The 16,379-nt window shown below is 41.5% G+C and overlaps 1 protein-coding gene across 5 annotated transcripts in view; it reads right to left on the reverse strand.

The window, feature by feature from the left end:
- Positions 1-16,379, reverse strand: part of HECTD4 (HECT domain E3 ubiquitin protein ligase 4) — a 64,820-nt gene that overhangs the window by 35,666 nt on the left and 12,775 nt on the right. For 2 of the 5 annotated variants that reach the window (XM_058851255.1, XM_058851252.1), the window contains exons 3-21: positions 16,263-16,352; positions 15,789-15,919; positions 14,589-14,697; positions 13,775-13,913; positions 12,445-12,615; positions 11,473-11,665; positions 10,021-10,182; positions 9,812-9,925; positions 9,468-9,608; positions 8,903-9,135; positions 8,361-8,506; positions 6,759-6,829; positions 6,147-6,252; positions 5,567-5,687; positions 4,603-4,725; positions 3,299-3,423; positions 2,113-2,266; positions 1,732-1,832; positions 737-935 (exon numbers count right to left, since the gene is read on the reverse strand). In XM_058851255.1, coding sequence (XP_058707238.1) covers positions 737-935; positions 1,732-1,832; positions 2,113-2,266; positions 3,299-3,423; positions 4,603-4,725; positions 5,567-5,687; positions 6,147-6,252; positions 6,759-6,829; positions 8,361-8,506; positions 8,903-9,135; positions 9,468-9,608; positions 9,812-9,925; positions 10,021-10,182; positions 11,473-11,665; positions 12,445-12,615; positions 13,775-13,913; positions 14,589-14,697; positions 15,789-15,919; positions 16,263-16,352 — 2,629 coding nt within the window. Of the gene's footprint in view, positions 1-736; positions 936-1,731; positions 1,833-2,112; positions 2,267-3,298; positions 3,424-4,596; positions 4,726-5,566; positions 5,688-6,146; positions 6,253-6,758; positions 6,830-8,360; positions 8,507-8,902; positions 9,136-9,467; positions 9,609-9,811; positions 9,926-10,020; positions 10,183-11,472; positions 11,666-12,444; positions 12,616-13,774; positions 13,914-14,588; positions 14,698-15,788; positions 15,920-16,262; positions 16,353-16,379 lie in introns of those variants that run through there. The other 3 variants (XM_058851254.1, XM_058851251.1, XM_058851256.1) reach the window with 2 other exon arrangements.

Below are 16,379 nucleotides of genomic sequence, written 5' to 3' on the forward strand. Positions count from 1 at the left end.
CCATTTTACAGATGGGGAAACTGAGGCACGCAGGGGCTTCGAGGGGCTTTGTCCCTGCTCACACAGCAGGGCTGGGAGCAGAGAGCAGGAGCAACCCTGACTCAGAACAAACTCCTTCCCTGGGAAGTGAGGGGCTGCTCCCAGCAAAGCCAAAGTTTTGTCAGTGACTTTGGTGGGAGCAGAGTTTTTTTGGGGGAGTTTAATCAGTCATGGGTGACATTAATATTGAATTAATACTGAATTAATATTGAATTCCCATTAGTTATTTATGAGCAACAGGACTTGCTCTATGCCAAAGAATAAACGGCAGCACAAGCAGCTCCCTGATAATACAAAGTGCGTAAGTGCTATTGGTTGTTTTCTTAAAATTAAAGTATTTGTTGTTATTAATCCAGGTAAACAAACTCTTTATCATCAGGGAAAAAGGAACCTCTCCAGCTCTGCCCAGTTTAAACCAACTGTGCTGATCAAAGGAGGCAGCTGGATTAAAATTTGGGAAATAAGGAAAACTTAACATGAGTAAAAATGAGAAAAGTCAAACTTGGACAGTCTGAGCCAGTCTGAAATTATTTTTTAAAAAACCAGAACTGATAGAACTTCTGAGGGGAAAAACCAACCCAAACCACCCCTCAACCTGCCAATCCCTGGAGCCTCCCACACTTGTCCCATAGCAGAACTCCCACTTTTTTTGAGGGAATTCCCTCATTGCAGTGGTGCTGAGCTGGCCCTTGCTTACCTTATCATAATCATACTGGGAGGAGCATCTGTTGTCAAATCTAAGATACAAACAGCGGGCTCCTGGAATGTGGACAGTTTCCTTAAATTTATAGTTATCCCTGACAGGATGCACTGTCTCCACAGTCTTCCCAGCAGCCCAGGGAGCAGGGATCTTCAAACCAGTCAGGAATCCTGGCTCTTCCTTCTCCTCCAGCATCCTGAAATTAGAGTGAGAAATTGGGCCTAAAATACATCTCAGAGATTTCTGTCATTCAGACATTAAGATATAAGTTACTTAAAAATCACCTCTCAATACTGACACACGAGGAACTCCTGGTTCTAGGCATGACTGTATTGAGGGAATTCATGCATTACATATATTATTATCATTATATAATTATATATATTATCATCATTATTCATACTTTTCAAATACTTTTAGTCACAAAAATCCCATTATCACAAATTCTACAGTATTCCAAATTCTCCAATGCTGCAAATAAGCATTTTTGTTTGATTTTAGCTGTTTGTTTCTGTTCCTAAGCAGGAGCTGGAAAACTTTGAGCTGAGACACAGCATTTAAATGCAGGAGTTAAAAATGTTATTTCTCTGTAAATTAAACCATTTAATAGCTTTGCAATGGTTTTAATTCTGTATCTCATGCTGCCAGAGCAATTTACATTTTCTCTTGATGGTCCTTCTTAGCCTAATTTATTGTGAGAGGAACATTTAGGATTAATTTCTAATGCTTGAAGTGAGGAAAAAAACCAAAACAAACCATATTCTGTGTAAACAACCTGAATATGGAGAATAAAAACTATATACAGAACAAAATTTGGAACTAATTGCCTTTTGCAAAAGCTTATATAAAACTGAGACAGCCTTAGAAATCATTCCAGCACACCTTTAAAAATTAATTCACATAAAAACTGCTGCTTTATCCCACAGCAATAGTCAAATAGAAATTACAGTTCAGTTTATCCCATGAAAAGACCCAAATGTAAAGAAAATCACCTCTCATCAGGTAACTGCTTCCCTTTCTGCTCTGGAGCACAACTGGGGGAACTGTTCAGTTCTGAGAAAACTGGAGACTGGGTTTTAAGCAGCAGTGCAGTCTGTGGCCCAAAATACACAGTGTTAGGGACATGCAAACTGTAAAGCATTTTAAGAGCTCATTATTGAAATAATTAACAATCCTACTGCTGTTATTGACAATAAAGCATCACTGAGTAGCTCCTGGAGCAGTTAAATTTAACAGTCAGCATCAGCAGCTTTGGCAGCTGTTGAGGAACTCTGAACTGTGGTGTGTGGATGAGACCCTGGAGGAAGCTGAGCAGCGTTTTGGAGGCTGCAGGCCCCAGGTTTGACACCCCAGGGGTGGCACAGAGCCCGTACCTGGCTGGTGTAAAGGACCAGCTGCACCAGCTGAGGCATCAGGGCATCAGCCATGGTCAGGGTCTGCAGGTTTGGGTGCATCAAGGATGTCAGCAGCACAGGCAGCAGGTGGCCAAGCATGGTGGCCTTTGTAATCTGCTCCAGGCCTTTCAACCTGGAAAGAGAGCCAAAGTTACACAGGAGAACTCTTTTCATAGAGCAACACTTCTGCTTTTAGTCACTTCTGTTTCATCTAGTAACAGCAATTCAAAATTCAGCAGAGAATGTTTGTGTTATATTAACAAAATCCCCAAAACAATCTCGAAACCACTACAATTTCTCCCAAGTGTCAGTGACCTTGAATTGCTGACAACTCTCACTGAACAATCTGAGAGCAGAGACAGTAAATCAACAGTTTAATAATTACTCAGAGAAGGATAAGCTCCCCTGGGCACAGGATAAAAGTCCCCATCAAACACAAATGCACCAGTGTGGATATCAGCTCTCAGCACATGGAGCTCAAAGGACTTGAAAAGGATCTGCGGCTACAAAAATATGTTTGAACACGAACTCATATGAAAATATCACCCAGGAATTGTGTGTTGTCAATAAACACAACTAATCTTGCAGGCACAGAGAAGCAGAAAGTGAAACCTGGAACACAGCTGGGACAGGGAGTTGCTTGTTTGAGGAGAGAAAAGTTCACAGCTTTCCTTTCCACCCCATTCCCAAGGTGTATTTTTAAGAGGAGGGGAGACAGGGAAGGGCAGGTGATGGAATATGCAGGATATCAAAACAGCAGCCAGGGATTGTCATGCATAAACATCTAATCCAGCTACTAGGGATGTAATAATCAGGAATTTAAAAATAAACTGATTGTTCTAGCTTACAGTAGTATTCCCAGCTAATTACAGTTTATTTCCAGGTATCCTACTCATAAATACCATTATAACTGACTAAAACCATCCCAATTTGAGGTTCCTACAGAAATATCAACCTACAGATGATCAAAACTGACACGGAGAGTGATTCTAAATTCTCCTCCAGCTGAATGCTAGACAATTGCTACAGGAAGAAACAGCTCCTGTGCATTCAAAGCTCAAATATAAAGTGATAAAAAATAATTAGTGCTAACTGTGCTTGTATAATAAGCCACATAGAGCAGCTGTTCCCTGTTTCCAAATTAGGATCCTCCCACTTGTCTTACCTTTGCTCCCTGTCAGAAATGTCACTGTTAATTAGTGCTGTAGTGACTTGTTGCAGCATTTCTAAGACTTCATCACATCCTGTCAGAATTTGTGTGGCAAGAGACAAAATGCTGGTCTTGAGTTCCTAAGTGAAAAAAAAAAAAAAGTTACAGGATACTTGAATTCTTAGAGAATCCCCCCCCAAAAAAGGACAACAGAACAAAAAGATGGATTTCCAAATGAAAAGAATGATTATGTGACCTGGCAGGCCTGCAGCAGGAGATTCATCCAAGACTTAAATTTGATTAATGTTAAGCCCCAAAGTGCTGGGAGAAACTAGGTGCATGTTTTACAGGATGCACATCCAGTTTCTAGAGGGAAGGAAGCCCCAAGTCCAGCACAGGAGAGAGCTGAGAGCCAGCCAAGGGACAGGACTGGTGACACAATGTCCTAGCAGGGATGAGGAGCACTGCAGAGAGAGAAACTGAACAATGAACACGGCGTGAATAGTGAAACAAGAAAAATACTCCAATGTTTAGCATTTACTCAATGAGCCTGAACAAATCACTTCCAACTGCAGCAGCTCACAAACACACACAGCTTCACAAACACTCACAGCCTCAAAGAGCAGCAGAGAAAACCAGCTTAACAAAATACCAGAAATTCAGAAATCAATTCCATTAGGGAAGAATTATTACCAAAACCTGGGCAAACCTGGGAGTTGGATGAAGCAGTGTGAAATGCAGCATTTTAATAAACTTCTACCCACCCAAAGCCTGACCTCTAACAGCTTCCTTGCCACAAACTTTATTCTCTGTATTTCAGACAACTGATGGAGGTGGTTCTACACAAACTTAGTTCATTTAAACTGCATAAAAGCAGAAGCCAGCTAAGGCAAATAAAAAAACTCTTTTCTATTTATTTAAAAATATTTTTTTTCAAGGACCACCTGAGTGATTCTGAGAAGAAAAAGTGTCTGGGGTAATGTGTCCAGGAAAGGAAATTCCCGTGCCAGCAATCCTACTAGCACATATTAATTAAAATCTATTTCAAATCTCATTATACATGAATTTAGAAAAGGAAGTGTCTGCTCACACTGATAATAGGGAATGCAAGCTGGAATCCTGAATTAAATAACTAACTAACTAAATCAGAATAACTTCAGATTTTGTTCTGGACTCTTTTTCCCTGTTCCTCAGCTATTTAACTCCATCAAAAGGAGAAGAACCACCAGCAAACAGCACATACACTGCAGGACCAAGGTGTCACAGGCACACTGACTGGAGAGAGCCATACTAGAATAAAACTTGGTGTTTACCTGTACCTTCAATGTCTCTCCCTGCAAGGAGCTGTCACTGTCATCATTGTCATCAGGTTTAATCAAAATAGTGTTACTGAGGAGGTGGTTCTGCACAGCCATCAGGTACCGCAAGCACGAGGACGCAGCCTTGAACACAAATAAGTAAAACTTTGCATTATCCAAACCCTTCACCAACCCTGAGTCAGGCAAGCCTCAGACTTGGAAGTTGGAGAGAGGAAAAAAAGGTTGAGGAAGAAGAAAAGAAAGAGCAAAAAAAAAATTTTATATATTCAAGAAAAGAAACAGCTTGCAAAATGTTGAATTTTCTGAAACAACTCACAAAAATATAAAGAGGCAGCATAACTTTGCTCAGGTTTGGAACATTATAGCAATATTCAGCAACTCTAAGAATTAATTAATTCTGAAAAGATTGTGCCACCAGAGAGATAAATGTAATTCACAGTCCTGAAGGTGATGGTTCCATGCCACTCCTGTTTCCCCAAAGGCCAGGAGATCCCATCCCCTCCCAGTGTTTTTATGGAAGCTCAACCTGCCTTTCTCAGAGAGCTGATCCTGCTGGAAACATCTGCCCATAGTTTTACCATCAAATGTCAGCTTTAACTCATTTCTGTCACTGGTAACTCTTTCAGCCTGGGTGAACCACAATGCACAACTGCATGTTTGATTTTTTTAAGCTGCTGTAATGATTTGAATATTAAGATCACAAACTTCAGTAAAACTGAACAGTAACCAGAGCAACTTGAAAATAAATCCATGTAAAAAACAGTTCCAGCATTACTGAATGATTTCCTTTGCTGTGAGAAATTATTTTTTTCTTCCTTGCATGGCACAAAGAGAATTCTTCTCCTGGATTTGTTAAGACACAACTATAAAAGTTTCACCTCCTTGTACTCAGTGAAGAGAATGGATCCAAGGAAGAAAAGAAGCCAAAAGCAGAAATACTTTTATCAAAACACACTCTACTTACAGGCACAGTTGAAAGAAGCCTTTGAAAGTCATCTTTAGATACAGTTTGGCACTTGGTGATTAAGACACAAGATTCTCGGACAACAATCTTGAGGATGTAGTGCAAGAGTTCATCATTGAGTCTTCAGGAGAGGCAAGAAAGGTGGAAAATGTTAATCATTAATTACTGTGCATTTTGTACAGCTCAGTCTGCAAGCTGGATCCCAAATTATTGGAAACCTAAACAAGGATCAAACTTCAAATTCAGACACAAAAAACCCCAAGGCTGAAATGTTTGACAAGGACAACAGATTTCCAGGGGTTTGCTGCACTGAGCTGATGCAAATCTGTGATTTCTTCTCGCTCAAATTTACCATGAATATGGCAAGGGACAGGGAATTCCAAACCCAGTCAGGGTACAGAAGCATCCAAATTTTGCCCTAAAATATCAAATCTCTCCCTCACACTAATGAAATCTTCCCCCAGAGACACAAACATTCAGGCCACACCGCAGGAACACACCAAGCAATTCCAGCAGAAGTTCCTGGAAGCTCACTTCAATCAAATAACAGAGAAATACCCTATAAACAGAGGCTTTTTACCTATAATGTTCATCTTCTTCACTTCCAAATCTATTGTTCTGCAGCTGCTCAGCTAGATTGGTCAGGATAACATCCCGGAGCTGGGAGAGGCCACTGTTCCTCTCTCCTAAAAGGGAAATAAAAACCTTTTGCAAAGCAGTGTTTTACAGACTAGATTTTATTTCCCCAATACCTCATTTAACACAGACTACAGCTCAGGAATGGCTGCATTCCCAGGGTCACCAGACTGGGAGCACTTTCCCTGCCCGTGGCACTGTTGGAAATTCCCAGCACTGAGCACCAACACGATCCTGTGAAGTAACAAATTACTGAGCATCAGCTGCTTCCAAGGCCAGATTCCCATTTCCTGGTCAACTCGAGGACATTACTCCCCCTTCACTGAGGTCTAACATCACCCCTGATTACTGGGTACTTGCAAATACTCCTTTCCTCCACCTGACCTACCCCAGCCTTTTGGAAGTTGAAGCACTCCATAATTTCCTAGAAAAGCATGGGATTTAAAGCAGAGTAGTGCCCAATATCCCAAACTGTTCTCCCTCTAAGCTTCAGATGTACTTTGATTTTTTGTTCTCAGAAAAACCCCACTCTCACCTGGCAATAAGACATTCTCACCTTCAGTTAAGACCAGTTTCAATAAATTATTGATTTCTGCTTCTCCAGGATACAGGATATTTAAACCAGAGCTAAGGAAAAAATAAAACCATGCATTACTTGATGGATTCAGAAGTGAACAAAACCATTTCAGTGGACGTGTGACAAATGGCACCACAGACTCAGTTTAAACTACACAGAATATTCTGGAAGGAGCATTTCAGGAACACCCCAGCTCTGCAGAAACATTCCAGGTGGAGACTTTTTCCCTCTAACTTGTGATGAACTCTGTCTTTTCTATGTGAATTCCCCCATCGAGATCACAATCACTTCAAAGGAGCACTTCGAGCCTGTGTGAAGTGCTGAAATCATTATGCAACTTTGCCATTTCCTTTCCCTTTTCTTTTTCAGTAACAGAAAAGAAAACTGGGATGTTTTTCAGCTTCACACTGACAGCAGAGATTACTGCAGCTTCCTTCCCTTTGGCTCATGCTGATCAACTCTGATAGAAACCTCAGGAAAAGTTATCACACGCTGCCAGCTCCCTTTGAGGGTTCCACTGGCACCAGAATCCCCCAAGGAGAGAACAGGAGGAGGAAACATCACCCAGTGCCCACCCTGGAGCTGTTTAACCAGGCACTGGAACACACACGTATTCACAAAGTACCCATGCAGGTGACAGGAGACACTTGTCCCTGTCAGCAAGTACAACCCTGAAAATGCCAGGTAATCCTCCTGAGTCAAACTATTCTTCACTCAGAGTTGCACAGAGCCACAGAAATTCAGAATGTCGTGATTCACACCATGAAAATGCAGGTTGATCTTCAAAAGATTTTGTTCTCAACCTCTGGAGCACTTCCCACTGGAAAATGCAGGTTCTGTTTGTCCTTGGCACGCTGGAGCCAGAATTCCTTGGCCCTGAGGTTTCAGTAATCTCCTTTTCAGGAGATACAACTACACTGGTTCTTTTCCCCCTCTTGGGCCTTCAGTATCAGAGCATTGCTCAAGTATTATTAACCCCTCCAGTATTATTTACCTCTCCAGTATTATTAACCTCTCCAGTATTATTAACCCCTCCAGTATTATTGACCCCTCCAGTATTATTGACCCCTCCAGTATTATTGACCCCTCCAGTATTATTGACCCCTCCAGTATTATTGACCCCTCCAGTATTATTAATTCTTGCTTCTCCTGATGCTCCTTTTGTTCAGGAGAATTCCAGTGTAACCACTTAAAACACTGAGGTAAGAGCTGCCAACACCAGCTTTGCCTTTTCCTGAACACCGCATCAGCTAAATAAGGAACTCATTCAAGGAAATGTTGCTTGAATTTAGCAATTATAATAAACATTTAAAAAAATCCTTAGGAAAGCAAGTAAAAACAAAATAAATTAAAAGTAAGAAAGTAATTACTATCTGTATTTTATCAGGACCAATATACTGTATTTCTCTCCTTCCACGGACACGAACTGTAATAATTTTATCATTTTATGTCTTAAAATCCATCCCACTACATTTTCTCAGATTAATGTAAAATTAAACTGAATACAATGTGAATGTTCATCTGTCACTACATTTCCAAGAAACTAAAACCTAAGTTGAACTTGATAAAACAGATATTCACCTAATAGCCAGACAAACTTCCTTCTGGATTTCAGAGCAGATCTGATCCCTTGGGGCCATCAGTAATTGCCACAGTAACAGCCCAGACCTTCTGACAATGTCTCTGTTCCTTTCAGTTTGGGGGCTGAAGAAAAATTTAAAAACCACCTAAAAAAATTAAACACGACAATATTAATATTAAAAATATAAACATTACTTACATGAACTTACTTTCTGCTGTCAGTTTCTCAAACTATTTGTGTGGGTCTAGAAATCTGAGAGTCAGAATCTGATTTTGAATCAAAGAATGGACAGGGGGGATACAAAGGAAGAAGAAATTAACCTCTTTGTTTTATTTTAATCTGTAAAGGTAGATATTGTATTTAAATTAGGGCTCTTACATGAATATATAAAATATTGCAAAGCCACTGCTAAATCAACCTCCATTACATGGATTCCAATGGAGAAAAAATTAAATAAAAAGACAACCAGTGGTTGCCTGTACTCCAAACCGAGTTTTTCATTTTATTATGTGAATTTTGAAGTCCATTTAAGGTTCTGTACCTGGAAGACAACGAGGATGCAGCGGATGATGCAGGTGTCTCCATTGACCATGGCCTTTTCCATAATGTCACAGATGCTGCTCAGGTGATGGGCTTCAATGGGATGCTGCTTGCCCAAAAAATTGCTGATGGGGAGGTTGTTGCTGGCTGCCAGGAGGTTGAGTTGGTGGATGCACATGGCACCAACATGGTGCAGTAACTGGTTAATGACCTCGTTTGTGGTTGTTGCATCCCCTGCAAGGAGAGGAGTTCAAATGCTGTCTATAAACACGGATTGGATCATCAGCCTTTGCTTCTAAAAGGCAATAAATCAACTTCAGGGCTTGAAAGGATTACCCAAAACACCTTTTTATGTGCTGAAGGCAGCAAGAATCTGGAATCTTCCACACATCTCACTCTGTACTTTTCCCTCTCAAATCAAAGCTAAACCATGACCAATATTTACAACTCTTTTCAGGAGTTAACTCAGCTTTTAACAGCAAAGCAGTTTCTGTCTGTTTATTCTCTGCCACTGCTCTGTTTCACTTCCCTTTTGCACAAAGTGCTGACTTGTGGGTTCCCCTCACCTTTGGGCTCTGCGATGACGTGACTCACTCCCAGCCTCTGGCACACACAGTGGAATGCCTGGTTCCCAGGATTGCACCACTGATCAATGTAATCATTGGAGCACGTCCAGATCATGTTATTCATTGTATCATAACAGGCACCTGAGAGAAGGAAAATATTTCACACATCAATTGAGTAGAAAACCAGACTGAAGCATCTTTATGGGCATCATAAATCCAAACTATTTGCTCTAAAAGTTTATAAAATTTCACCATGGATATGCAACCCCCACTGCACAGCTGCTGACTGCAAATTCAAACCCAGATGGACGTTTTAGGATCTGAGGGACTGCTATATTCCTTACCAAGCCCTGGCACCAGAGCCCCCCGTCCGAGCGAGCTGCCCGCAGCATCGATGAGATCCGCCCTGCTGGTGAACTGCCCGTCCGAGATGTTGAACACCAGGCTGGAGGCAAGAACTACACAGAAACACAGTTCCAATCAATTCCTGAGAAGTTTATTGCATTCCAGACAGACAAGGACTCCCAGTCTGCCACAAATGGCTCTGACTTACTTTTTAAGGAGGACAGAGCGCTGGTGCCCCCGAAGAGCGAGCGCGTGGCCGAGCTGCCCGAGCCCCCCGGGGGCGGCACCAGCATCACCAGGTACGTCCCACAGGTGTAGATTGGGGTCTTCCTCAGCATCTTCAGGGGCAGCCCACAGCTCGTGTTGGCAGCTGCAATGGGCACCAGAGAAAGGTCACAAACTGCACTCTGAACATGGCAGAGTTCTGCTCAGGGCTTCAAGGGAATTTGTAGCTCTGTTAAGAAGTTTGGACAGAATTCCAGAATGGTTTGGGTTGGAAGTGATCGTCGAGGTCATCCCAGTCCAAACTTGCACACAGGGACCAGGTTGCTCAGAATTCCATGAACTTGGCCTTGAGCATTTCCAGGGATGGGGTATCCATGACTTCTCTGTGACCTCCCCACCTCACACATTCAGCATCAATCCCCACAAGGCTACAAAGAGTTTTTCACGGGTTATTCAACTAAAGAAAACAACTTCAAATGAAAATAAATTTAAAAATTAGGTAAAACCAAAGCTATTAAGAAAGGTGTGGTGATAATTACATTGAAAGCACTTGGAGCCAAATGATCCCTCAGATACAGAGATCACTTGAGATTCACTATGCATTAAGTTCTCCTGCTCCTCATGAAACGTAGACAGCCCAAATGATCTTCTTCCTGCAACAGCTGATCAACACTTTTTGAGTGCTGACTCAAGAATTAGCCAAGAATAGCCACTTACTCTCCTTTTCCTCTAGCAGTTGAGTTGTTAAATGGCAAAACACAACCTTTAAAATAGCTCTCTGAGCTAACTCCTTGCCAAACTCGCTGGAAGCAGAGCCATTTAATGTATAATTTATTTTTATGGAAACACTCTCAATTGTTTCAAATTGAAGAAAGAATACTCATGTACTTGTGAAGGAGGAAGAGAAATAATTCAAGATAAACTGAAAAAAATCTTCAGATAAATCAAACAAAGCTCCAGATCATCCTGAAATTTGTCAGTGAAGTTCTTTCAAAATTCCCTCATTAACTTGGGTTGTTTCCATAAAAGAACACCCAAACATTGTACAGATAACCTTGAAAAAGCACGAAATCACCTACGATTTGTAATATTCCAGTGACTGGCGAAGCAGTAATTCCATTTTCTTAACCTGCAGGCCATTTTTACACACCAATTAGAAGCCCAGTTGAGCTGCCAGCAGAGAAATGCAAGTCTCAGATTCCCCAAACTAGTTCAAAAACAAAATTGGAAAAAGGTGCTTCCCATTTCCATCCCTAACACAATCCTAATTTAGCAAAGGAACCGATAATTCCAGCATTAAGCAAATACTGCGCAGATTTGGGGAAAAAAGACAAAAATCACAGACTGATTTTTTTTTAAACCTATCCTAAGAGGTCAGTAATAAGCAGGATGGATGCTGTGTGTGTTAGGAAATGAGAAGTGAAGCGATTCTGACCTGCCTGGTCCTCCTTGAGGGTGTTGGAGATGGTGGAGCCAGTGAGAGCAGCGAGGGTGGCCGAGGGGGAGGCGCGGTACCGGGACAGGCGGCTCAGCAGCATCTCATTGATGCTCTTGGCAGATTCCCCCTCTTTCCTCATCAGGATAATTCTTTCCTGCAGAGGATTTGCTATACAAATGCCATTTTCTACCTAGTAAAATGGGAGGAAAAATACTTTAGATGTTGGACTCCACAGGTGAGAGATCACCCAAATTGTATCGGGTAGGAATACGAAGTGAAACTTTGCTGACAGAAGTTCTTGCAAAAATAAAGTTCTGAAAGCAAGACAGGAATATCTTTTTGTTTGTGACTTCATGGTTCGATAGAATAATTTAACAGACGACATCTAATATCTTTGAGATATTTAATAGGATTTATGTCTGTTCTCAAAGACAGAACTGCTCGTCATAAACTTGAGTTTGCTTAGGAAACTCTGCTTAAAAATACATAATCCTCTTGTATTTTCTTAGTGGTGTTTCACTTGCAAATCATTTGGCTCTGAACCATTTTCCAGGCAAAAAGTGTGAGCAATGGTTTCTTCAGACCATGATGTTCAGGGGATGTTTTACTGCAGAATGCATCTCTTAATGAAGATGTGATTTAGAGCGTTAGGGATTTTCCATGAGTTGTACTACTACAGCCTCCCAACTCCAGCTCCACCATCCCACTCCATCCTCCTCTGCTGAGCAGAAATACAGACATAAAAAACACATTTTATGCTACAAGAGAATTCATATGGCTAAATATAATAATCCTCTGGACATGGAATTGCACAGTTCACCTTCTGTTCTGCTCAGTTATTTCACATATATCCATTCAGATCACGCCCATAAACATCCAAACCTAATATGTCAATTAGAAAATGCTGATATTTAATTAAACTGGGTCATGCTACTGACATCAGGCATAGAAAACACACAATTTGCTTACTATAATTTCAAAAATATCCATAAAGACAGAGTGGCCTTTGGGAGTTTTTTCATTGAGGCTTGCAGGAGACCAAATCCAGTAGAAAAAGGTGCCATCTGAAGAAAGATGCACGGTGGTCATAGTGCTGCCAACTGGGAAGTGATTTACTGGCATTGGGATTATCTGACATACCTATGAGACAGAAAACATCTTAACAGGTCTGATTTTGCAGTTTGGCCTTGCAAGTATGAACAGTATGAAAAATAAATAGAGATCAAATGCAGTTAGAGCAGAAGAGGCTTAATACTGGACTTAGTGGTAGCATTACATTGATTTATTACCAACAGCTATTCTGTGATATTTGCCAAATATCCAAACCAGCTCATAGATCTCAAATTTATCCTATCTAAAAATAAAAGGATCATCTCCTCTCTAATGATGGAGAACAAACCCACAGTACCACAAGGAAAATACACATCCTATTGAGTCACCTACTTCTGCAACTTCTCTCAAACATTGCTTGAAACTTGAGAAGAAAAGGGGAATCTAAACATTCTCTGTGTCAGGAAACACACTTGACATAAATGTGCATATCCATCCTTAAAACCACAGCAGGAAAAACCCCAAAGTAAACAAACTACCTCAGTTTTACAAAGTTTTACAAAGGGCAACAGTTGTTTATCTACAAATCACAACCAGATCCGAAACAGCACCTGAATTTTGGGACAGGGGAAGAACAAAGAGCTGTTCAGGAAGAACACATTATTGATTTAAATCAAAGTCCATTTTGCTGTTGTTTGATTGCTTTAAGAAGTGACCACACTGGAATCATGGAATATCCTGAGTGGGAAGGGACCCACAGGGATCATTATTGAACTCTGGCCCTGCACAGACACCCCAACAATCCCACCTTGTGCATCCCTGGGAGCGGTGTCCCAACATTCCTGGAGCTCTGGCAGCCTTGACCATTCCCTGGGGAGCCTGGCCAGTGCCAGCACCCTCTGGGGGAAGAACCTTTCCCTGATACCCAACCTAACCCTGTCCTGAGACAGCTCCAGCTGTTCCCTGGGTCCTGTCCCAGGATTGGGATGGTCTCCCCTCAGTCTCCTCTAGGATGAACAAGCTCTACATAGAACAGTGTAACTATAAATAAAAACATATATTTATATGTAAGACACACTGAAACAGTAACATCTCTACCATAACTCACACACTCACCACACAGTCACTTCAAGGCAGGGTTAGAAAAACACAGCTTGACGAAATAAGAAGGATAAAAGTAATTAAAGCTAAAATGTGTGTGATTCATTCAGCCTGTTTTGTTCCTGTCCCATAACCCTGTCCCCTTTACCTGCAGGGTATGTTGATCCACGAGCTGGAACAGGTAGTGAGGTTTGCTATCAAAGGACACGGGCCGATGGAGGAGTTTGCCATTGCCAAAAGCCACCCAGCCCGTCTCCAGCTCCTCGTTCCGGCAGTACACAAATCCCCTGGAAAAAACCCACCAGGATGTTCAAACTCCTTCAACCCTGCCCTGATTCTTTGGGGTTTTTTTTCCAATAACAACTCACAACCACAGCGCTGAACTTTGACTGAACTTATATTCAAGTCAGCAATTTTTGTTGTGAAAGGCTTTAAGTGTAAAAAGCCTCGTGGTTTTCAAGCAATGAAGAAGCAAGGAGGTACAGTGAGTCACAGCTGCACTAATTACTTAATGAATGACATAATTAGCAAACAAACACTGACAAACTCAGCTATAAATAAAATGTCACAGAACTGGTCTGTAGTATATCCCTCTCAGCAAAGAATCAACTTACTAGACATTAAAAAACAAAATCTAATCTAAAATTCTGCTACTGCGGAGGTTGAACTAATGGCCTCCACAGGTCCCTCCCAACCTCAACTTGTTCTTTAATTTTAGACAAAACACACTCAAGAAGAATTTCAGATGAGAAGCCCAACACATTAAAATAGCATTTAATGAAAATACACAATATTATGGAATCACAGACTGGTTTGGGTTGGGAGAGACCTTAGAGATCATCTCCCTCCAACCTCCACATCCTCCAGTCTTGCTACTCCCAACACTGGGGAGAGGCTTCCCAAAACAGGAACTTTGGGGTTCCAGCAGCTCTGCTCTCAGCCAGCACTGGAGTGTCCCTTACCTCAGGGTTCCGTGCAGTCCTGATCCCAGCTTGCTGATTCCCCTGCCCACGGAATTGGTCGTGTACAGGTAGAGCCCGTCAGCTGCAAGGCACCGGCCCAGGTCTGCATCTGGAGCAGGAGCAAGGACAGCAGAGAGCACCCCTGTAACATTCCAGCTGGGAATTCTCCCTGGGGGTTACACCCCATGGAAAGCAGCACATGCTCATTTTCTTAATACTGAATTTATTACTGGGTGCTCTAAGAGCTGCTGTAACACAGGCACAGCCCAGCAGACCCAGCGGTTTCCTCACATCTCCTTCAAGCCTCAGAGGTGCCCAGATGGTCTCAGTGTGAGAGGGAAGAAGAATCTAGTATTGAGCCTTGATCTCATTTCTGCCCAACTCTGTGATTCTCCTAAAGCTGCTCAGACCCTTCCACCTCTGAACACTTCAATTAAGACAAAATGTATTTGAAACACAGAGCAGTAATTAATAATAATCAAGATGGGACACAAGTCCAGTCAATCTATTGAAGTTCACAGGATCTGGACACTCAGCTTGGGAAGGAAAACTCCACTCACTCTCTTGCCTAAATCCTAAAGGAGATGTCTCCAATAAATCTGCAGGTAGCCTAAAATAACAACTCAGATTTTTAAATTCCTATGGATTGCATTGTATGTCATCATCAAAGCTTGAACATTTCTAAAACCATGTGAACTCTTATTTATTACAAAAATAGTAAACAAACAAAGCAGTAAAAACAGAATGAATTCAGGAAAAGAAATACAAAAGAAACCATTAATAAAAGAACTTCAGAATCATCTGGGTAGAAACAAAAGCAGAGTAGGGAAGAGGGGGGGGAAAAAAAACCCCACTGAATTTGTACTTCTAAAAATAAACTTGCTGTGCCACTGATAGCTGGCTATTGAACACAGGGATAGTGCACAGGGCAGTGATTATGCTCTAACGAGGGGATAATATCCAAACTCTGTCTGACCCCTCTGAAAAATTCCCACTGGAGTCAGGAAGGGTCACTGGATCAACTGCTTTGGACTCTTTCCCACAACCTGACAGTTTAAACCAGCAGCTGCTCTTCAGCAACCAAAAAGGAACATTGTTTGATCCCCAACTCTAAAGTTTTACATTCATCTTTAAACAATTATCAGCACTTAAAGCACCCTGTCCTCCTCTGCTGATAGTGACAGGGATGAAATAATTCACCTTTATTCTCACTGCTGGCACCAGTGTTGGCATCAGGGGCAGGTAACATGTCCTCAAAGCCCCAGGACACGATGTGCTTCCCTCCAAGCAGGCAGGAGGGGGATCCAGGGCCTCCCTCCAAAAGCAACAACCTTTAAACAGAAAATAAAACAAAATTTCATAAAGAAAAGCAGTAGGAAAAAATAGCTAAATTAAAACTTAAGACAAAGATGTATTTAAAGTAATTACTCTGTCAGAATTCATAAGCCACTTAAATGAATCATCAATATTTAATGAAAAAATAAAAACACCCAAAACCCAATCAATGCTTTTAGATTTGATTTTCTAATGTCTCCTGCACATGACTAAATCTCCATCTTCCCTAAAGCCTTCAATAACTCTAAAGCCTTTTAATCATTTCTAAATACACTCCTCCCTACATGCACTTAACACATTTTCAGAGCAGCTAGAAAAGTTGATCAAAGTTGTACAAACCTGTAGAGAACATCAGCCACAGGCAGGGACCCCAGCTCAGTCTGTTTCTGTAATAGATGCACTGTATGAACAAAGGTTTTCAGCGACCCTCTAAAAGGACAAGAAAAACATGAATTA

Source organism: Poecile atricapillus, chromosome 16 (assembly GCF_030490865.1).
Source record: "Poecile atricapillus isolate bPoeAtr1 chromosome 16, bPoeAtr1.hap1, whole genome shotgun sequence".
NCBI lineage: Eukaryota > Metazoa > Chordata > Aves > Passeriformes > Paridae > Poecile > Poecile atricapillus.